Source organism: Rhinichthys klamathensis, unplaced genomic scaffold (genome assembly GCF_029890125.1).
Source record: "Rhinichthys klamathensis goyatoka isolate OS25496 unplaced genomic scaffold, OSU_Roscu_1.1 h1tg000569l_1, whole genome shotgun sequence".
Classification (NCBI taxonomy): Eukaryota; Metazoa; Chordata; class Actinopteri; order Cypriniformes; family Leuciscidae; genus Rhinichthys; species Rhinichthys klamathensis.
The window spans coordinates 288,008-311,029 of record NW_026607035.1 but is presented as its reverse complement, the minus strand read 5'-3'; the positions used below and the strand labels follow the sequence as shown (position 1 = coordinate 311,029).

Sequence of the window (23,022 nt, the reverse complement as noted above, 5' to 3'; positions counted from 1 at the left end):
GCAGATGTATTCACCCTCAATTGATCTGCCTGCCTGTGCCTATTTGAAACTGAGCCATGATTTCATACGCTGCTATTAGTCCTATATGGCCTCATTAATCTCATACGATTATTTGATTTAGTTAGGGGTGTGTTAACACCTCTGGTATTGCATGCAATAATATTTTCAGAAGCTATTATTTGAATAGACTTGGCCAAAGATGGAAGCAAGCCTCTCTGGTTTCAAATGCTCAAACAACGGGATTGATTTTTAGCAGATCATTTTCTGCATCAGAAAGCCTTGACAGGAAAGGGAGAGGACGAATAGGTGAGGTCCAGCGAGAGACAGAAGGACCTGTTGACTCAGAAATCTCTGCATGCACTGTGAAGCATGATGTAAAAGATCTCGAGATCTGCACATGAATGTGTTGTGATTACGCCCTAATAGGGTGAATCTCACAAAACATGTCAAGAATATGTTCATATCATATTTCACCCCAAAATCATAAGGAAGAAGTGTTATATTTTGCTTACAGAAAATGGTGCCCTTTAGCTTAAAATTTGATTTGATTTGGACATTGTTTGACATTATTTTTCATAACAATAAATGCACATTTTCTTCCCTAATTAATTGTTATTACTGTAATGCAAAAGGTAGGCTATGTTTTACTAAATGCTTAAATAAAAAATAATAATAATAAAGATAAAAAATAAATTGTAAGTGTTTTATGTCAGTTTTAAAAAAAAATATTTGTTAAATATTTTTTATTTTATTTTATTTTTAAAAATAATTTAAAATAAAATAATGATTTCTATTAATTTAATCACACACACATCCACATACATACAATTCTGTGTGCATATATATATATATATATATATATATATATATATATATATACATACACACAAATCATTTTTGTATTCTTAAAAAATCATTATTTTAAATTCTTTAAAAATTAAATAACTAAAAAACATTTAACAATTATTTGAAAAATACTGACATAAATAATTTTGTTTATTATCTTTATTATACAGTATATAGCCTATAATTATTTATGTTTATTTTAATAAATACAAATTAAAGGCAGTTAAAAATACTGACACAAACAATTTACAATTTACTTATTAACATTAAATCTGACATTCTTTTTTGTTACTTTCACCAGATAAAAACTGTTGACAGCCTGACGAAAACATCCCTGTCTGGTGGGTTTATTTTACACCCAGCTGTATCTTGGCTGTAAAGTAATAAACTAAGGCTCCTGGCTTGAAGTGATATAAGACAGATCTGCCTTGCTTTTAGGAAAAAATCCGGTCCCCAGTGTCGCCCCATCCCACGATGCACTCCACCACATCCATCACTTCCCTCTTCTCCTTCACCAGTCCAGCTGTGAAAAGGCTGCTGGGCTGGAAACAAGGAGACGAGGAGGAAAAGTGGGCGGAAAAGGCTGTCGATTCCCTTGTGAAGAAGCTCAAGAAGAAGAAAGGGGCCATGGAGGAGCTGGAAAAGGCTCTGAGCTGTCCTGGCCAGCCCAGTAAATGTGTGACCATCCCTCGATCCCTGGACGGAAGGCTCCAGGTGTCCCACCGTAAAGGTCTGCCACACGTCATCTACTGCAGGGTGTGGCGCTGGCCGGATCTTCAGTCCCACCACGAGCTCAAAGCGCTGGATTGCTGCGAGTTTCCTTTCGGCTCCAAGCAGAAGGATATCTGCATCAATCCATATCATTACCGCCGTGTGGAGACGCCAGGTGGAAATCAATACGCAAACCACTTTTTCTTGTTTTCTTCCATATTGATTATAGCTTTATGCATTAGTGAAAAATCTGTTAGTAATCTTCTTTCTCTTTTTTTTCCAAACAGTTCTACCCCCAGTCCTTGTGCCACGTCACAGTGAGTTCAACCCCCAGCACAGCTTGTTAGCAAAGTTCCGGAATGCTTCCCTACACAACGAGCCTCTAATGCCTCAAAATGCCACTTACCCAGACTCCTTCCCTGCAATGCCCTGTAGCTCGTTTTCTTCATCTCCTTCCAGCTCTTTAAACCAGTCCCCCACTGCACACAGCTACCCAAACTCTCCCAGCAGTGGAACCGACCCTGGGAGCCCCTACCAAATCACAGGTCATTATTAGCAAGGATTTCTCAAGCATTGATGATTTTGTATATTAGCTCTCTTATAACTTCCTTGCATGAAATGTAATGCGATTGAATTGCATACATTCATACATCTTTGTCATTCAAAAACATTGTTCTCATTGCACAGCAGAGACACCTCCTCCACCCTACAGTATGATGGAGACCCCTCCGTCTGAGGATGTGAAACCAGAAGAGTCCTCCAACCCCAATAAACTCATTCTGTCAGCCCCTCATAGAGGTGACACTAGACTTGCTGTGCATTATGTATGTACTTTGAAATGTGCAGTACCAGTTAAATGTTGTGAACACACCTACTCATTTGTTGTTATTATTAACTGAAACTAATAAAAATACATTTTGTTAAGTGAAATAATGCTAAAATAAAATATAAATATTAGATAAAAAATGTAAACATAAATGGGAAATATTGATTGAAATAAAGTCATTAAAAATGATAAATGATTAAAATTGAAATAAAAAAGCTAAATAGATAAAAAGAAAATGACAAAATTCTAAATAATAAAAACTATAATAGTATATACATAATACTAAAATAACACTGCTCATTTAATAATATTACTTTTTTAATTTTAAAGAAGTTTGAATAATTATTATAATTCTATGAGAGTGGAAGTCCACATCACAGCAATAATGACACCGAAACAGAGAAACGATATCATTGGAAGCATTTTCAGAACAATGTTTTTTTCCAGCTAATGAACCATAAAAACATTGACAGCCAATCAGAATACAGAAGCCTTAAACCCCAAGCTAATGCAGTTATAAATGAACGACCTAACCATTGTTTTTATTTTGAAAATAGAAATTATCAGACTATATAGATGTCAAATTGGTCACACAAGACTTTTTTGAAAGTGGAAGATTTACCTTTATGTGATTTTTGTTGTTGTTGTAAGTCTTCCTTCACTATAAAGCATTTTTGGAATGTCCTGCTTTAAATGGTATTAGGCAACGTTCTTATACAGAGAGTTCATTAATGGATCTAAGATTTTTAAAATCAGGTGAAACATTAATCTAGTCTGGTGTTTCCAAACAATGAAAGTGTTGAATCACAATGCATTTTATATTAAAATGCATCATAAATATGGAATGAGACCTATGAGGTATAATATTACATGGTTTTATGAATGCCTTTTTTTTCTTCAGACTTGAGGCCAGTGTGTTATGAGGAACCAGAATACTGGTGTTCAGTGGCATATTACGAACTGAACAACAGGGTGGGTGAGACATTCCACGCCTCTTCCCGAAGCATCCTCGTGGACGGCTTCACAGATCCCTCCAACAACAAGAACCGATTCTGTCTCGGATTACTATCCAACGTCAACCGGAATTCTACCATTGAACACACTCGCAGACACATAGGCAAAGGTTTGTTTAAAGTTTTACATTTTTTGCATTCCTGTCTTTGTTGAGGGTTTTTGGATCTGAAATTGTTGCTTTGAGAAGATCAAGCTGATAATGGTCTTCCATCAGTTGATGCAATTCCAAGAGAAAGTAATAAAATAAAATAAAAACACTGTTTTTATTGCGCCAGATAGTGCTGGTCAGTCAACACTTTAGAAACCCAGCGAGAAAGATAAAGTCCAGACTATCCAAATGTTGGTTTTTCTCAGGGTGCTGGATGAACGTCACTGTGCCAGTGTTGAAAAGACATTAAGCGTTGCCATAGGTTACAGCAGTGAGAGAGAGAAGTATGCAGACACACACACACACACACACACACTAGTAGGCACAGAGTTCCATCTACTTGTGTGAGAGATCCTAGTTGGAAGAGCGCCAAGGACAACGACATAATCCAGATCAGGATGCTTCAGGAGAATGGAGATTATTAAAGTTTCCGCTTGGCACGTGATAAAACATGATGAATGCTGGGTTTATGGATAATGATTTCTGGGATTTACCAAGTTCGAAGGTGGTGATATACTGTTTTTGTGTGGACTTTGAAGTAGTTCACAGTTGTGTTATAAAAGCCACTTTAGAATTGTTGTTATACTGTATGTTATTTTTTATTCTTTTTGTGGACCTGTAAGTGTATTTAGTCTCAGTTAAATGTGCGACTAGAAACATGCTTTAAAGCCTTTTCTCTCTTCTGTTGTAGGTGTGCACTTGTATTACGTCGGAGGGGAGGTGTACGCAGAGTGTCTGAGTGACAGCAGTATTTTCGTTCAGAGTCGGAACTGTAACTACCAGCATGGTTTCCACCCCACCACCGTCTGCAAGATCCCGAGTGGATGCAGCCTCAAGATCTTCAACAACCAGCTGTTTGCCCAGCTGCTGTCGCAGTCGGTAAATCATGGCTTCGAGGTGGTGTATGAACTCACCAAGATGTGCACCATCAGGATGAGTTTTGTCAAGGTAAAAAGATTTATATATATGTGGCATATAATGGCATATACAGTAGCATGTACAGCCATATAAACCCTATTGGGCTGCTAATAAAGGTTATGTAAATCCATTACTATTGATTCACTAGAAAGAATCGACTCATTAGAGTCTTTCCTTTGGAAACCAGTCTACACTGGTTGTCCTGAATGCGTTTGATTCACTTAAAAGAACCAGCTCATAAAAGTCCTTTGTTTACACCTGCCCCTTTTCCACCAAAGCATTTTGAGAGCCGGTTCGGAGCCGGTGCCTACTCGCGAACCAGTTCTTTGTGTTTCGACAGCCAAAAAAACGGTTCTCGGCCAGGAAAATTGGTTCCAAAGCGGCACCAACTCTTTGCTGGACTAGAACCATTCTTTTACCACGTCATGCTTACGTTGGGGGCTGGGGGCGGGTTACTGTGAACAACAACACGACGGGAATGGGAAAGCTAAGACGTATGGCGACGTACACAGTGACGTAACGACGTCGTTCGCTGGGCTCTCTAGTCAGTGGAAAAACAAACAGGTTCTGAGAAGGTTCGCAAGTTGAACCAACTTTGAACCAGCACCAGTTCCGAACCAGTTCTTTTTTGGTGGAAACGAGGTAACCGAGAATCAGTCTACACTGGTTGCGCCGGATGCGTTTGATTCACTTTAAAGAACAGGCTCATAAAAGTCATTCGATTTGGGAATGAGTCTACACTGGTTGCGCTGTATGCTTTTGATTCACTAAAAAGTATTGAATCATAAGAGTCTTTCCTTCGAGAATCTGACTACACTGGTTGTGCTATATGCTTTTGCTTTTGATTCACTAAAAAGTATTGAATAATTAGTCTTTCCTTCGGGAATCTGACTACACTGGTTGTGCTGTATGCTTTTGCTTTTTGATTCACTAAAAAGCTTATAAATCTTATTAGATTTATTTGTTCAGAAATCAGTCTACACTGGTTGCGCTTTCAATAGTGGTGCCATGTCGATTAAGTAGGCTAGTGTATAACTATGAAACTCTGTCAGGGAATTTTAGAAAGGTGTTTTAGTAACGTTTTTAGAAAGAATTTTAGTACCAAACGGTTCTACGTGCGAGAATTTTAAATAGAACCAAATAAGTACCTGTTCTCGATACCCAAACCTAAACTCTATTCTCTTTTTCTTCAGAAAATGCAAAAATCTGCTTGATTTTAGTTTATTCTAAATATAAATATAATAATATACAGTATTTTATATAAGACTGTTGTCAAGTTTATTACCTCCAACAACAAGGTTACAAAGTTGCTGTTTAGGACTATCGCAAATACAGAGAGTTCATAAACGTCAATCACAAGCCAACAGCTCTCTAGGTGGTTAGCAGTTTCAAATAGAAAATCTTCTAAGTGTTGCTATGCAAATGTAATATGTAGATATTCTAATCTTTGGCTTTCTGTTGGATGTTGCTCTGCCAAAACACTGCAATCCCATAGCTCTGGAGTTCTTCGGTTACCGACTGATACGACATGCGCTATATTCCCTGCTTGATTTGTATGTATGCGGACACATAACAAATTGTTTGTTATTATTTCTGTTAAAATACTTTATGAATGCAATTGCAAATTAGTTTTTGGAAAACTAGTATGCATTTATTTTCCCCAACTCCTTTTGGTGCTGCTAGTGGATCACAAATACTTGTATTATTGTAGTTTTTAAAAACATATTTCGTGCTTAAGATGTTTTGTAAAGATGCTCAAGTATTGAGGCTCAAATGTCTCCTCTTCTCAGGGCTGGGGAGCCGAGTACCACCGTCAGGATGTCACCAGCACCCCCTGCTGGATAGAAATCCACCTGCACGGGCCCCTGCAGTGGCTGGACAAAGTTCTGACCCAAATGGGCTCTCCGCACAATCCTATTTCCTCTGTGTCCTAATGCATTACAGGACAAGGGGAATATAGTTCCCCAAAAGACTTTTATAGCAGCCCAAGACACATAAAGCTCTCTCTCTGTCTTTTCAGTGGATGTTTATGGTACTGGTATAGAATCAGCCAGGAAATATCATGCTGTTAAATAAGCAGCTGTGTGGTTAGATAAGTGTTGCATTGTTTAAAAAAAAAAAAAAAAAACTTGCTATTTCACAGTATGTAGTAGCTGAGATCAATTCAGATAGAATTGCTGTATTAGGAAGCCAAAGAAGTATGTTAGTAGACAGGTACTTGTTCTGGAAAAGTTTTATTTGTGTCATATTTGTGCCTTCTATAACATTTCATGTTGTTTTGTTTTTTTCCACTCGCGTTAGCTTTCTTGTTTTTGTAATACAGAAACCTCTCTTATATTTGTGCCTGATTGTTTTATGGCCATAACACAAAAATGAAATTTAAAAACAAAACACCAGAAGTCGAAAAATCCAACTACTTTGTATTAATGCAAAAGCTTTAAAACTACAGGTTATCAATTTTCACAAGATCAATACAAACTTCCTTTGCTTATTGAGCTTACCCCGTCTTTAAAATAATAAAGCTGATTGAACAATTCTGTGTGTATGCTGTGTCTTTCAGCTACACTGTCAAGATGTGGCTAAAAAGGTCAAACTAAATTGTAGCTTTCACTGACGACATTATGATGACATTAACAAACATTACAGATTAGATTAAGATCTCTAAAAAATGAATTTCTACAGCTGCCGATTCATATTTTCTATCATTAATTTAAAAATACTAAATGATACAAATGAGGCTAGGATGGCTAGTCAAACGCATTATTGATATACAGTAGATTTAGCTGCCAATTAGTTTCATGATATCAACGAGCTTGATGATGACAGCAGTATTTTAGATCGATCGGGTCCTTGTCAAACATCCCAGTTTTCAGAATGCAGTGTTGATAGTCTTCACACCATCAAGGACAGCTGCAGGTCCCACACATAGAATATTCCCCATTGAAAATTTCGGTGACATTGTGACCGCATTAAATCCTCAACAGGATGAGTAAAGCATCTTCAGACTTCAGAAGTTGTGCTGTGTTTGAGCCCGATTCTGTGTGGTCAGTAAACGCTGCTGTTGCTGAAGGAAGCTGATGACTTCTGGACTCCTCAGAAGAGACTGAAACCCCAAAACAACATAACATCAGCTAATGCTAAGTCACTTTGCTAAGAAAGAATATTCAGTTAAAATAAATATTAATGACATTTGTCACATATAAAATATGCATATATATGCAGAATAATTGATATACAAATCAATCAATTAAAAGTAAAAAAAAAAGGAAGCTAGGAGGAAAACATCAAATGAAACTTCACAGTATATACGTATATGTATATACACACACAGACGTATAATATATATAAATATAATAATATATATACACAGTATGTAAACAAAAACTTCGTTAGATTCGATTTGAAAGCACACACACATATATATATATATATATATATATATAAACAAACATATATATATATACATATATAAATATAATAATATATATATATATACATACACATATATATTACGTAAACAAAAACTTTTGTTAGATTCAATTTGACAGGACTAATATATATATATTTTTTTTATTGCACATAATTTTACATTAACCTTTTTGATTCTGAATCCCCCCCCCCCCCCCCCCTGTATAATATGTGGATGATATACATTTATTAATATTAAGAAAAAGAAACTTCATTCAAATTTCATTTTCCATTTTTTTGCATGGCTACATGAATGATGCATTATCTACTCTAATACCCACACACCTCTGCACCCACTGCATTAGGTTACCAGGGGGTGTACAAGTAAAAATCCTCTAGCTCAATAAAGTGTTTTAATGCACTCACCAGTCTCTTCTGGTTCAGCACCTGCTCAATGAGGGAGGGTCTGGCTGGCCTGTCTCCTATGGTACCCAGCCGTTGCTTAGTAACGGACACAGGCCTCTCCTCCGTACCCTCCTACACATCACGAAAGACAAAACAGTTTGAAATTAAGCTTATAAAGTTGGGACCTTAAGTTCAAGCTTAAACTGAGACTGTTGTTTGTCCAAACGTTTCTTACGTCTAGTTTTCCAGTTGACATGGCCTGGTCGCTTTTCTTCTTCTTATACTTGTCCTTGTACATTTTATTCCGGTGTTTTTTGCACATCCAGGGTTTCCTGGCTTTGGCCACCTGAGTCGTGGTCTCCGTGCAGCCGTCATAGATGCAGGTCTTGGACACGTTCTCGCTCTCTCCGGACGTCTCGTCGTCGTTGAGCTCGTCGTCTCTCGCCTCCGGCACGTCGCTCTCGTCGCCCGGGTCTTCCGCGTCGTACGGGAAGTTCTCCTGGTCTGACGGGGTGGTGGCGCTGCTCTCCGCGGGTGCGGGGGTTTGGCTGTCTTTACCCGTGTTTGCTAAACTAATATGAACGCTGTCGTTCATGTTGTCTTTATTAGAGTCCCACCTGTCATTCAACCATACGGACCAGACTTGGCACAGAATACCTTAGTTTAAAACGGATTTTATCTGTCTGTTATTAAAATACCGCATTGTAAATTGCAGTGACCCAATAAATATAATCTACCTGCATAAAAACGGAGGAAAGGAATATGAGCTTTAAAGGAGGTCACAACAAAAACAAAACAGTCATGGCCGCTGCAGAAAGAGACTCGCCTCTGTGTGTGTGTGTGTGTGTGTGTGTGTGTGTGTGTGAATCAAATGGATGTTTCGCCCTCTACCGGCACCAAACTGCGATGCAGACTCACAGACACTCCCAAAACACTGGCCCTAAACTACATTTTCATATGTAGGCGACACTTAAATATATGAATGTCATTGCATTATATAACAAAATATCAAACTAAATTGCAGACGATAGCGCAAAAAGCCAACATGTCTACTCCGCTTATGGAGAGCATTCTGACATACCTGTATGGCAATCTGTCCCCAACAAAAATACATCTCAAGTTCATGTTGTTCATCCAACATGTTACAGGCATGTTAAAGATACCACCAAGGAACCATCTAACCCAGCACATAACTGCTGAGATCTCTAAAGTGTTGGGATCTCAGCTCTAGTTTCTTTCCAACAGCTGTCAGACAGCTTTGTAAACATTCCTAGAATAACCATATCACTCCTCAGGACCACTTTATGATTTCTCCTTATTTATCTGTGTTGGATCTCAGTTTGGGTTTTGTATTATATTGGAGATTACATGTTTATATTGTATGCATCGTCCATTGAAAATAGTAGCTATTAGTTCAAATGGTTTTATTGTGTTTTACATAAAAGCCCCTTTCCGCCACATACGGAAAAAAAAGTAATGACATGAAAACTTGATTTCTTTATCATAATTGACTTTTTAATGTAACAATTAGACTTTACCTCAATTCCGACTGTCAGTTTCGACATTAGCTCATAATTACAACTTAGTTTGTCATAATTTCGACTTATCTCATAATTATACAGTATCTTATCATTTTTACTTTTATGTCATAATTATGAATTTACCAAAGCATGATTTTTTTTCAAGGTATTTTATTGTCATTACATGTTGACACATGAGAACAAAATATGTACTCAGGACCAGCACTGTAATAAAAAAATATAAATAATATAGGCCTACCTACAATAAGTTTAAAATAGTTTAATAGACTACATTTAGAAATAACTTAGTAAACTAAAAATACCTGAAAAGTAAAACCTATATAATAAATAACTAAGCACCAAGTTTTTAAAAGCAGTGCATCAAATTCACATATAAACCAGAGCATCATTATGACAAGGCACAATGAATAAGAGGGATACATGATAAGGAGAGATCAGTCACTATAAGGCAGGGATTTCATGAGTCTCACAGCCTCTATAGTAAATGCAAATAGTATTCTTATGTGGCAGACATGCGGTTCCATAGTTTTATTCTGTTCTGTTTTGTCCTAAAAAAAAAAAGAGCCAATATAACAATAAATATTTTGCTTTTAAAAAATTAAGACAAAGTATTTGGACATTGTCTGGTTATCAAACATTAGTGGACCCTGTCCATAGTTAGTGTGACCTGTGTGAACTTGTGAAACTGGCTTCATAAAAATCACTATAAGAGCTTAAGTTGGTCAAAAGTGCATGCAAAAGTGAAGATCTATTTCTGCTATATTTTATTAATTTCTAATACAATGACATTTATAAGAGTGCCTGAAGTTTCCAACTAGCACTAAAATAAAAACGGACTGCATAATTGTTATTATGCTAATATAAAATATATTTGTATTGCACTGTTTTCAATGCATTTTTACTAATGATTTTTCTGTTCTGTAACTTTTTTGCATGGTGAATGAAAGACATGTTTCTTATGCATATTTTATGAGCAAATCAGATTTTATTCAAGCCTTCCAAGAGATGACATGTTGTATTATATTATAAAGGATATAATACTTATGTATATGTAGGCTAAGTGTAATCATATTGTCAAATATATATATTTTTAAATATGAGAGACAGTATCATGGCAGCTTTTCTATTTACAGTTCATTATGTACGTTAACATTTTTCCAAAATACAAGGCCTTTATGTCAATGCTTCAATTCAGTCCATCTGGAGGATCTTCTGTGGGTCTCAATTGTTACACAGTTGTTTTATACTGTTGACAGAATTATTTAATGTAAAACCTTAACTTAATAATGAAGCTGATAATGAAATTTATAATACGGATAAATATTTAATTATACATCAAAATGACCTCTAAAATATCTCTAAATTTCTAGTTTATCAGTACATTCAGACATGTGTGTGATCCTTCTCTCTCTCTCTCTGCTAGGACAGCGAGGACACTGTTGATCTCTGTGAGGAAACACTGCAGATCTCCATGTTCGTGAAGGAGCTCCCGGCCTCACTGCTGCATTCTGGGTATGAAGAACTAGAGGATATGATGTTTTTCAGCCTGTGGAGAGCAATGATCAACAGGGTGAGCAGGAAAAGCAGCAAGCTGAGGAAGATGGAGACATAGACATAAACATTGGCAGTTCGTCCATATGAAGCAGCGGCCGCCCCGGTAGAAACAGATGTAGGGCTGAACCTCAGGAAACTCTCGCTGTTTACTCCCGTACCATTCATCTCCTCCACCGACCCATCCATCCCAGACATATCTGATGGATTTGGGAATCTGTTGGGAAGATAGGATAAGGATAGATCAATTATTTAAGTCTTATTATTGCTGACTTAATTTGCTATTTTGTAATTGAAATGATTACTATTATTATTTATTATATAGGATTGTGTGATCATATGATCATACAGAAGGTATTTGAAAGTATTACTGGACACATTAATGTTGTTCCATTCACACTAATTGTAATCATAATAGTTAATATAGCTAATTGTAATTAATAATTTTTTTAATCATTATATTATATTATGTTACAATATTAAAATATATTATAATACCTATTTTTATCATTTGTTTATTATTTAATAATTCATTTTAATTTTAAATAATATTTATAATTAAATAATATATTAGACTATATAAAATAATATACAATTTTTTTTAATATATGTATATTAGGATTAGGATTGTGTGATTACATGATTGGGATCTTAGATTAGATATTTGAAAGTATTACTGGACATTTTAATTTTCCATTCACACTAATGGCCTACTGGACCATTGATAGGTCAAACTTTAATATGTTTATTGCATTTATGAAATATTTAATAATTTATAAATGTGAACAAACAACCATTTATTAAATAGGCCTATTGAATTTTTTTTAATAAAATGTATTTATTATGATTACATTATATTATAATTAAACAAAATATTCTAATATAATATCAAAATTATTTTACTATATAATATAATAATTAGTGCTGTCAAATCGATTAATTGCCATTAATCACATCTAACATAAAAGTTTGTATGTGTGTGTGTGTGTGTGTGTGTGTGTGTGCAAATACACACATATATTATATATTTTATGAATTACAAATATTTGATTAAAAAAATTATTTAACGGCACTCTAACAATAGTGATTGTTTAGCATGTGGGACTGTGCTATGCATGTTCAAGAGTATATTGCTCAATAAACCACCACCCGTTGGGTGATAAACAAGATATTCTGGAGTCTGTGAGTATAAAGACCAGAATATAACAGGCACTAATAATAATATAATTTTAATAAATACTTAACATATATTATAATATTGTTTTTTGAGAATACCTTACAGCCGTCAAACTATTTTTTCCCAAGACAATTTCCAAAGTGCAACAGTGCACAATCTGTTGTCTTACACTTCATTTTATTAATCTAACAGGCCAGTCATATTTAATGAGTTGAGCCACCAGAGTTCACTGACTATTTCCTTTTCTGACCTCTGTCTTTGATGAATGTTGAATTTTTACTGTTCAGAAAAAACAACAACAACAACCAGAACACTTAAATACTTCAGATTGAATGTGAAGAGGATGATAATCACATTTAATTATGCTTTTTGTATCCAGGCAACCTGCATATCAGTGGGCTCATAAGCTGGTGCAGCTTGTTGTTAGGCCATCGCCGGTCCATTAGGACTTTGGGGTTGGTCACACCGGCTCAGTGGTGCACACAGAAGGTCAGTCTGTTGTTTACACAGCCTTCATACTCACACCTCATGAATAATTGATTGAGAGGTGCCTGAGCAGGAAAATGTCACAGAGTTTCCGAATTTAAAGAGAACAACATGCCAAATCATTTGTTTGACAGGCTGTCGGTATCAACAGTGCTGTTTTACAAAGCTGGTTTATTTGTGGTCTACAGTACATTCTAAATCTGATCTATAATTGGAAGCTTACCAACAAACATTCAGCATTGAGCATAAAAGTCTTTCATATTTATAAGCTCATATGACAGACAGCGTTACATGATTCACATTTAGTTCTTCCCCTGAGACGAGCACAATTTAGTGGAGGTCACCTCAGCTGTGCGAGAATCCTTTTCATATCAATTCATAAGAGAGCATGTGTGCATTAGTGTGTAAATGAGCTGCAAATGAGCTGTCACCATCTGATTTCAAGACACAATGTGACTTTTTATTATGTGTTCTTTCACATTTGTAGTTCTTAATCATTGGATGATTCAAGAATATGATTCATGGAATCTTTTTTTATTAACACTTGAATGTAGGTAAGTTTCATTAAAAAAAGCTGAACAAAAAGTTGAAGAAAAAAAAACCCCACGGAAAGCCAGGAAATTCGATCAATGGCCGGGAAGCATATTCTCATAAATAACAGAAAATTCCGTCAATGGCAGGAAAGAGTTCAAATTGATGGTAAAACTAGTTCTGTTTCATTCCTCCTGACCACCAGAGATGGTGCTATATTAGTGGATAATCACAGCGCCAGCCAGATAGGTCGAAAAACATGTGACTTCATTGGTATGAGGGAATATTATGCCACTGCAGCTCAGAGCCCCACCTCTTTCGCTTTCTCGCATTTGGATTAGGTCATAGTGTTATCAATTCTCATCGTCAAGCAGCTAATTTTTCGTCCTCCCAAGCTGTGATGATGCGTTTTGCATTGGAGTGAATTCATACTGGATTTTCTCTTTACAATTTTTGGTGAGTTCTCGCACGGTGGAACTTGCTTCACCGTTCTATTCGGTTGCCCGTGCTTGTTTAGATATATCTGACCATTATTCTGAGTTGCTCTACGTGCTGTCGGATTATGAGCCGTCTGGGGACCGATTGTGTGTGTTCTTTCCACCGCAACAGCACAGTCGCTGTTTTTATTTTATTTTGCTTATGGGCTGTTACTGTATGGTGTCAGTTACCTCACGGTTCTAGGCGTGTCACCGTGCTGTTGACTAGCTTTTTTGAGCGTTTTGCATTTTACTTTGTCTTGTACTATCTGCCCGATGATCTTAACCGTGGGTGTTGGTCGAATTTGGAGACCAAACTCTATTTTCTCTGTTCCTTGCAGTTCATCCAGAGAGATTTTGCTATCACTCTTCGTGGTTGTATCAAGAGGGTTTCTAATTATCACAGTTCAAATGGCGTATCAGTCAATTTCTATTGCCTTCCCACTGAATTGCAAGCTGAATTTTCCTAATGAGCTTCTTCCTGACGATAGGCATGATCTCTGGCCATCATGCCTGGGTGTTCAGCATCTGAAGGAAGCACTTACGGACCCATGCCTGCATAGTAGCTTACTGTCTATGTCGGATAGACAGTTGTGTTTGGCGGGACTGGACCACAACCAGGAACCAGGATGCTAGTGTTTTGCAAGCAGATCTGAATTTGCGGCAGAGAGCTCAAAAGTGCCGTGCCTCAGCAGCTGGTGCTCCTCAGGCTAAGAAAAAATCTAGTGTTAGTGGTAGTCATTTGGGTGGGCACCTGTTATCAAGGAAAGTTGCTTGCCTTTCTTTAGACATGAAACGTCTCTTGCAAAACCTCCAACCAGCAGACTCAGTTCCTACTGCTGCTGTGGCTTCCAAAGAGGACGCTCACTCACAATCATCTAGCGAAGAGCCTACCTGAGACCCTATACTCCACATAGCCCCCACCTTGATGCTATGCCTGCATGTGCTTCCGACCGACACACATTTCCAGGATCATCTTTCCACTAAAGTTTCTGAGCTGCAGGACAAGCCAGTGGGATCTATGGTAGCTGGTGGTTCTAGTAAGGGCTCTCTTCATTCTTCAGGCACTGCTCCACCCCAGGTGGATGACACATTGGAAGTGCTTCTGGTGGCAGTGACCCATCTTGGTCTTGATGACTGCCCTACACATACTCTTCAGTTTATAGCCAAAAGGCGTTCCAAGACTGCTCGCACTCTGGCTTCAATGGCAGAAGCTGAATCCATTGGAGTGCGGAGTGTACCTGAAGTCGAACAGCTGGGACGTACTGGCTATGGGGAATGTGACAGAGAACTGGGATCTCTCACGGCAACGCTCTTGACTGCTCGCTGGCAGGTATGGCTTGCTCAGGCCAGATCGCCAGAGGATTGTAAAAAGACCTTGAGGGATCTACCCATCGTTCCTGGACTTCTTTTTGGTCCCGATGTATCTGAGGTGTTGAAAAGACTCATGAAGATGTCTTTGACCACTCAGCAGATTTTAGAATGCCATCCCAAATTTTAGAATGCCAACAGCACCTGCTCATCGGCGTTACATGCCTGTGCAACCATGTTTTCGCCATGACTGACTTCAGGGCCAGCAGAGATTTCCGAGTTCTGGTGATTTTGATGATGCATCTCCCCCATAGTAGTCCAGCCCCCACCGTTCTCCAGAGGGGTCCATGTCAGCTGCCCCCCAACAACTTCAAAAGGCCGAAACTTCAAGGCCTGAGATACTAGGGCTGGTGGTCGGACGTTATACGACACATCATCTGAGTTGCTGGGAGAGCACAGTGTCAGACCCTTGAATCTTGGCGACATTGCGCAACGGTTATACTCTGCAGTTCCACCGACAGCCCCCCAAGTTTTCGGGTTGCGTTCCATCAGTTGTGGTAGACCCGATTCATTCAGTAGCTCTCTCTCTCAAGAAATTCTTTCCTTGTTGGAGAAGAGAGCAACCAAGGAGGTTCGTCCCCTATTTCAGAGGGAGGGGTTTTACTCAACATATTTTCTGGTTCCAATCCAAAGCGAGACAGGGGTTTTCGTCCAATTTTAGATTTTGAGGTGACTCAACAAGTTCTTAAATAAGCTCCCATTTCGCATGACCGATGCTCTTCGGTCAGTGGCAGAAAGAGATTGGTTCACAAGTGTTGACCTTGCGGATGCATATTTCCATGTTCTGATTGCCATGCATCACAGGAAGTTTCTATGCTTCAGTTTCAGAAACAAGAGTTACCAGTTCAGCGTTCTACCATTTAGACCCATACTTATAGAGGTATCAGTGGAAAATGGTCAAGGGACCCGTTGATGGATCACATCAACCTTTGGGAGATGCGTGCATTTTTTCTGGCCTTAAGACATTTCCTTCTGGGTCTGGCGGGCTGCCACATGCTTGTACATTCGGACAACATGTCAACGGTTTTCAATCTGAACCACCAAGGGGGAACAAAGTCGGAGAGCTTGTTGCGGCTCACTCACAATATCCTCATCTGATCACTTCCACGGTTTGCATCACAAAGGGCTGCCTATCTGCCAGAGGTAGTCAATCAGGCTGTAGAAAGCTCTGTCCAGGAATTGGATAGATCAGGGTGAGTGGAGGCTCCACCCGAATGTATTTCAGGACATTTGGCAGGAGTTTGGATCCGTTTGCTTTAGAAAACACAACTCACTCCCTGTTGTGGTTTGCCCAGATGGAAGCGTCCAGTCCATTGGGGCAGGAAGCACTGTCACACAATTGGCCAGATTGTCTTCTGTATGCTTTTCCTCCAATTCCTCTGTAATGGGAGACACTTCACAGGATTGCTCAGGGCAGACACAGGGTACTTCTATCAAAGCAGAGGCTGTCATGATGGGTTGTTGAGGTTATTGTTTTGACCTATAATAAGGCTAAAACGAGTCGTCATTAATTCCATTCTCACTTCCTGTTATATACCTACATAACAATGTAATAAATTTGCATAATGCCAGCCTATGGTCTTCATTAGCTTCCAACATCTACTTTGATCCGCCCTAAAACACTGTAGTTGTCTCTTAGACTGGAAGAGTTTGGTTCGTCAAGAAGACTGTTTTCTGCGCTGCAAATCTACTTTGTGTGCACTTCCAAAGGATGAGGACTTGCTCTGGAATTGATATTGAAACACAGATGCCATCGTTCCTATCACTGTGTATCGAGTGCTGAGGAAGCCTCCGAAGCTGAATTTCAGATTTTTCCGTTTCCGACACGCACTGTAAGCGATATACCAATCACAACAGACTGTGCCATCTGACCAGTCAGAAAGGGTGGGATTAGAGAGACAGAATCTTCGAACAAACCGTTTTCAGACTCTTTGAGAAATGAGATGATGTGCATTGTATATTATGAGAAAATTAAAGTGATCTTGGATGCATATTGTAGGAGACCCCCAAAACAAAATTAGGAACCTTTAAAATAGCATAATAAGGGCACTTTAATGCATTTGACCAAATGAGACCTTATTGTAAAGTGTTGCCATATTAATTTTAAGAGTTGCAATTTTGCAAATCACTGTAACATTTATCACGGTGTTCAGAATTTGTTTTTGAGAACCCTAAAAATTATACACATATGCTGGACAAAACAAGTGAAGTATTTTTAGGCTGCGGTTCAGCTCACAACACTAAAACTTGCTATTTGTTTGTCCGCTGGCATTTTTCAGTCCCCTAAGCTTCATTGTGTGGGACGACAGTCGTCTGAGCCACAGCAAGCCCTAAGAGCCTGTGGTTAGAGTCTCATAAAGAGTCATGACTTATGACCACTTTCTTTTTTCTGAGTTGTGAGATGAATTCGTCTGCAGAAGCAAACGCTAGAAGACATGCAGCAACAAAGGGGAATCACACTTATTTTCCTGGACGTTTTCTCAGTCAACTTTATCGTTCCCCTAACCCGCTTTTCAGTTTATGAGTGAGATGCGATTCCCTGCGGCAATATAAATCATTCAATCCCTCTTGTGCTTTGCATGCAATTTCAGGAGAAGTTCAGTGGGTCATTTCAGTGTGCGGCTCTAATCTCTGTTTATGGATTTCTGTTGAGGGAAGCTTGTGGAAGGAGAATTTGGCTATTAAGAAAATAACTCAAAACATAAAACACCACAGAGGATGTCAATGAACGAGGGGAGCGGGGGATGGCAAAATACAGAGGGATTTAGAAAAAGACATTTGCACTGACTGGAATGGCTGATGACTATCCATTGTGATTTACCACAGGCAGATTTATCTCTTTAAATCACTTACTATACGATTACATAAGATAATTTCAATTAAGCATGATGACACATTTAAGTCAGTTTGAATATTAAATATTCCATGGCATCCCAGACACTTGAGTTTTTTGACATTCAAATTAAAAATAACTTCAACTTTTATCTTTTTTCTAAGTAATGAACATTGACAAGGAGAAATTCTGACCTTTCTGATGCAAAAAAGAGTCGTCGGCACTAAATCACAGAGCTGCCCGTCACGCTCATCTCGTGGTCCAGGAGAGAATTCCTTATGGGATTCCTTAAGCTATAGCACACACACGCTGAAATAGATGCCACTCGTGTTTGCACTGAGAGTGAGAGGAAGCAGGGTATTTGAATGCGCTCGGTCTGGTGGGCTGGTTCTCAACAGTGGGCTGGATATCGACTGTCCAGCTGTTTTACTCTGAATCCCCCTCCCTCTCCGTTTCATTCCTATCATCTCTCTCCCTTTCTTGCCACCCTCTCATCTCATTGACGTCTTTTCGGTTTCTTTAGCAGCTGATTTATGTTTCAATTAAAGACGAAAAAGATGTCTCGCTTAACTCATAAAAGATGGTACGATCGTTCTCGCTTTAATTGCTGTGATTGGGATTTGATTATCTCAGTGATATTACTCAGCTCAGCAGCTTAGACTAGATGACAGGCTTCTGTCTTGTCTTCTCCCATGGTGCCGTGCTCAGTCATTCATATCTGACAGAGCTAATCACCGCTCTCATCAGCATCATGAGCCGAGAGGCCTCTTGTAGACGTCTTTGTGGCGTTACTCTCAGATGTAATGAACACTCAATGAGACCTTTACCCAGGCGACATCACGCTCATATATTGTATGAAAGGGCTGTTCTGCTTTGTGAATTAAGCATGAAGGTTTTTGTTGAATTTATAAATGATTTAGTCAAGCTTAATCTTAAAAATGAAGGTTCTAAAAATGGCTTTTAACACTATGTCATAGAAGAATGTAACATGTAACAAGCACACTACAACATAAAGTGTCACCATTATAAAGTGTTACACATTTAAAAAATCTAAAGAACTTGTTCTGTATTTGTTAAAATCTCTTTGTTATCTCCTCAGTAACTGAATTTGTGACGTGTCGGTATGTCTGTCTACAGAGAGTCTGGCGCAGGCTGGCATATGGATGGAGCTTTGGATGCAAGCAGTGGGGCAGAGCTATGCATGTCAATAGGACAGAGGCGTCATGCCTCCTGGGAAGGTCTTATCTCTTCTGCTCTGTGCACTAAAGACACGCAACACAGATTATGGATCTGCGCAAAGCAAAGCATGACTCTCTGGCGCAGCTCGCTTTTGCTATTGTTTTGTGAATCATGAATGGGAATTCTGTTTCGGTAATAACAAAAGCTTGTGTTCTTAAGGCTCAAAAATCTGTCATCATTTACTCACTCTCATTTTATTCCAAACCTGTCGTTCAACTGTTTTTGTCAAGTCAATCTTTATTTGTATAGTGCTATATTGTTTCAAAGCAGCTTCACAGTGATGAACAGGAAAATAACGATCAGTGATCGTTCATCAAAAATAAGACGATTTCAAATTCTGCTTTAAAGCAGCTCAAAATAGACAATAGTGTCATTATTCAACTCAAGTCAGTTGATTGAGTTAAAGGCAGGGTAGGTCAATTTGAGAGAGAAAGCCATACAATATGAGGGTTTGGAACAACATGAGGGTGAGTAAATGATGACAGAATGTTCATTTTGGGCTTTTTCACATTCATCTGAGTATTCGCTCGCGGCTCGCATCATGAAATGTGCAAGGACGGGAGTTAGAGGGTAATATCTGCCTCTAGACATATTTTGGCGGCATTCCACTGCAGTTCAGATGCCCGCTGGGGATTGTGGGTACCCTTCCTGAGTCCTGCTGTGTCTGTCCTGTCTCTTGGGTCATTATAATTGTTCCAGCTAATGCCAGCGCTGAGGCACATGAGTGAATGCTGTTGGATTTTGATAAGAGCAGTGCCTTGGCTGATTTTTCCTCTAATCCATAAAACTAAAAATCGGAGAAGGTTTGTTATTCCCCTGATACAAGCGATTCAGCACAGCTTTGGTGCATCTGTTCCCATTGCACGCGAGTGTAGTTCGAATGTTAACACACGGCATTCGACGACAGGGTCGCCTGAAGGGTTTTTGATTAGACTGTGTGCTAACTTCAGGAGGAAAGGGTCGAATTGACAATGAATCATCCTCTCACCCCCGGTCTGCTCTACTGGTTTTGACAAGAATGGCATGTTTGAAGAACCTTTGTGGCAGACAACGGCAATGTGTCAATCAGGATTATCCTGTGGAATACTCTAGGCACTATGGGGAGGTTTACACAGTGGAGCATGTCAGAGGAATACTTTGTGGAGATGGCGCTCTCTCTTTCTATTTCCCGTTTTCTCCCAACTGAGATGATGCTCTTTGCATAGTAATCAAAGTCTCAGAGGTCTCTGTGTTGCTCAGACAGTATCATCTTTGAGTGGACTAACTTCCACCCTGTCATACAGGCACATACATGCTATGGTCATTTACATAGACAGATATGGATAAAAACGAACTAAAAAAGCAATAATTATAACTTCCAATTTAATTGAATTAAAAACTTAAGTGACTTAAATGGGTCTTTTTATTAGAGAAGTTGTAGAGTTATAAAACATTCAATAGAGAAATATATCATTTTCAACATTTATTAACTAAGATTTTGAAACAAAAAGACTAAAAATAGCAGTAATTACATGTTCCTATTTAATTGTATTTATTTTACACACAAATACTGTATGTTCAGGAATTTACATTTATGGATGTATACAGTAGTGGCCTAAAGTTGTGCCCGAAATTTGTTTTTATTGACCCTATACAAGTTCGATTTAAACCATCAAAATTTTTAATGTTTTTAAATATTTTAAATATGAAGGAAGAATAAAACACTAAGCTTGGTTAAGGTATTTATCTGACAAAATTATTTGGCAAAAAAGGCAAACTACAGCTACAGGTTTTATATGAAAAAAAAAAATGCATAGATGAGCTCAAGCATACATCAACAACAACATAATATTTTGTTGGTTCTCTCTTGTTTTTGCACGTGTTCATAATTTCTTTGGATGACAGCCTGGCCAAAAATTATTTCCGCACAATTTGCCTTATCACAAATAAAACAGTTGACTCCAAGCAAAACTATGTAACATTACTAAATCTTTAACAAATGTTTAATTTTTGTAATAAAGGATGAAGGCCGGACATCACTTTTGGCCACTACTGTGGATAAAAAACAAAAAATAGCTAAATCGTTAAAATAGTTCAATCAGATTTAATTTAATTTAAAAACTAAATTAACATTAAGTAAAAGGGCCTTACAAGCAATGCTTTTAATAATAAACTTTTTTTTTATTGCGCCTTTCCAAAACCCATGGGTCGCTTTACAAAGTTAGGTTAGGAATACAGTCTAATAAACATCCATAACAAAGTGCAGTTTACAGACCAAGAGCTGAAGAGTAATATTCAGAGAGAAAAAAAAAAGATTTTATGAGGTTTTTGAAAGAAAGAAGGGAGGATGCTTGACAGATGTCTTGAGGAAAAACATTGCACAACCTGGGAGCCACAACACTAAAAGACCTGAAAATTGTAATTTCTCCTAAGTTGTAGATCTATATAAAATAAATGCTTATTTAATCACTTATTTCTTTCTTTACACATTTGTGCAGACAACTTTAACCAAAGCAACTAGCACCATACAAGAATATGTTAAACTCCATTATATCTGCCTGCAGAGGTTTGGCACAGGAAAATTTGGTCTTAGCTGTGAACTGGCATCAACATTTCACAGCATATACGAGAACTGGAAATTTATCGCTATAACTCAGCTGTCGGTGGGCTGTCAGATGCAATACATCAAGATAATAGAATGGCAGGGATCCAATTCAATCTGCCTTACAGCATGCAGAACACTTCTGAAATTTACAGTCAAACTTCAGAAAATGTCCATATGGGTTATCAAATGAATCACTTCTTAGGGTGATTCCTTTCACAAACGCTGATTTTTGGCTAACACACGTCAGAACCCCAAGTTACATACGTCAGTACCGTGAGTGTTCATGGGCTACTGCATTCTCTGAATATTTTAGTGTTGATGTCATGTGTTTACTTGAGTGGGAAAAGAATCCTTCTGAAGTGTATATCCTCCTGAACTATAAGCACAAACCTAATCTCCAGCTCTGGGTTTACTGCTTGTTTATACATCACCTGATTCAAATCTCAGCATATCTTGCTCTGTAACACAGTTTACCCTGGGTGTCAGCACTCTGTTATTGTTGAAATTTCTCTCTCTGCAAGACAAAGACAAAATAACAGCGCCAGGGATGGAAAGAAAGAATTCATCATTTCCAGACAGAGCCTGTTTCTAAGAATAAACTCAACAATTGACAGCCATGTCGAGAGAGCCATGTTCATCTTATTCTCTGTGTCACAAATGAATGTAGACATTCAACCTGTAACTACTTATATATTGTCACTTGAAATGCAGAGTAAGCAGTTCTCCTCAGAGATAAAGGTTTACATTTGCACTAAATTCTCTGCTTGTGTTTGTTCTCAGAACAGGTCCGGTGGGTTTTGAATGCCTCTTTTCATGTGATCTCGTGGTGAGATATTTGTGCTTGAGATATTGAATTGAGCCCTGCTGTAGTTTATTGTAATGAGTTCTTTAATTGGATTTCTAGAGCCTTTGTATTGTGACACCTGCAGAGACTCGCATTTCTCAAAAGGTTCCTGG

General features: G+C 38.2%; 3 protein-coding genes and 2 long non-coding RNA genes across 6 annotated transcripts; 2 read left to right on the top strand and 3 right to left on the bottom strand.

The window, feature by feature from the left end:
• Positions 1-1,177: 1,177 nt before the first annotated feature.
• On the top strand, positions 1,178-6,997 carry smad9 (SMAD family member 9). 2 transcript variants are annotated; one of them, XM_056239619.1, is made up of 6 exons: positions 1,178-1,732; positions 1,845-2,102; positions 2,248-2,355; positions 3,285-3,506; positions 4,237-4,493; positions 6,254-6,997. In XM_056239619.1, the coding sequence occupies exons 1-6, from the start codon at positions 1,321-1,323 to the stop codon at positions 6,395-6,397; spliced, it is 1,401 nt and encodes a 466-aa protein (XP_056095594.1). In that variant the 5' UTR covers positions 1,178-1,320; the 3' UTR covers positions 6,398-6,997. The 2 variants fall into 2 exon arrangements, with proteins under 2 accessions (XP_056095594.1, XP_056095592.1); XM_056239617.1 differs by having other exon boundaries at positions 1,179-1,732; positions 2,245-2,355.
• Positions 6,681-7,362, bottom strand: LOC130074095 (uncharacterized). Its single transcript, XR_008804408.1, has 2 exons — positions 7,103-7,362; positions 6,681-7,067 (listed from the first exon to the last, which is right to left on the bottom strand). It is a non-coding gene; the product is annotated as an uncharacterized LOC130074095 (long non-coding RNA).
• Positions 7,363-7,375: 13 nt separating this feature from the next.
• On the bottom strand, positions 7,376-9,121 carry rfxap (regulatory factor X-associated protein). Its single transcript, XM_056239616.1, has 3 exons — positions 8,512-9,121; positions 8,298-8,408; positions 7,376-7,566 (listed from the first exon to the last, which is right to left on the bottom strand). Exons 1-3 carry the CDS (start codon positions 8,869-8,871, stop codon positions 7,471-7,473), a joined length of 567 nt encoding a protein of 188 aa, XP_056095591.1. The 5' UTR covers positions 8,872-9,121; the 3' UTR covers positions 7,376-7,470.
• Positions 9,122-11,093: 1,972 nt separating this feature from the next.
• Positions 11,094-18,569, bottom strand: LOC130074118 (serine-rich and transmembrane domain-containing protein 1). Its single transcript, XM_056239658.1, has 2 exons — positions 18,437-18,569; positions 11,094-11,585 (listed from the first exon to the last, which is right to left on the bottom strand). The coding sequence occupies exon 2, from the start codon at positions 11,564-11,566 to the stop codon at positions 11,237-11,239; it is 330 nt and encodes a 109-aa protein (XP_056095633.1). The 5' UTR covers positions 11,567-11,585; positions 18,437-18,569; the 3' UTR covers positions 11,094-11,236.
• Positions 11,239-19,783, top strand: LOC130074119 (uncharacterized). The gene is made up of 3 exons (XR_008804414.1): positions 11,239-11,329; positions 12,925-13,038; positions 19,382-19,783. It is a non-coding gene; the product is annotated as an uncharacterized LOC130074119 (long non-coding RNA).
• The last annotated feature ends 3,239 nt before the right edge of the window (positions 19,784-23,022 follow it).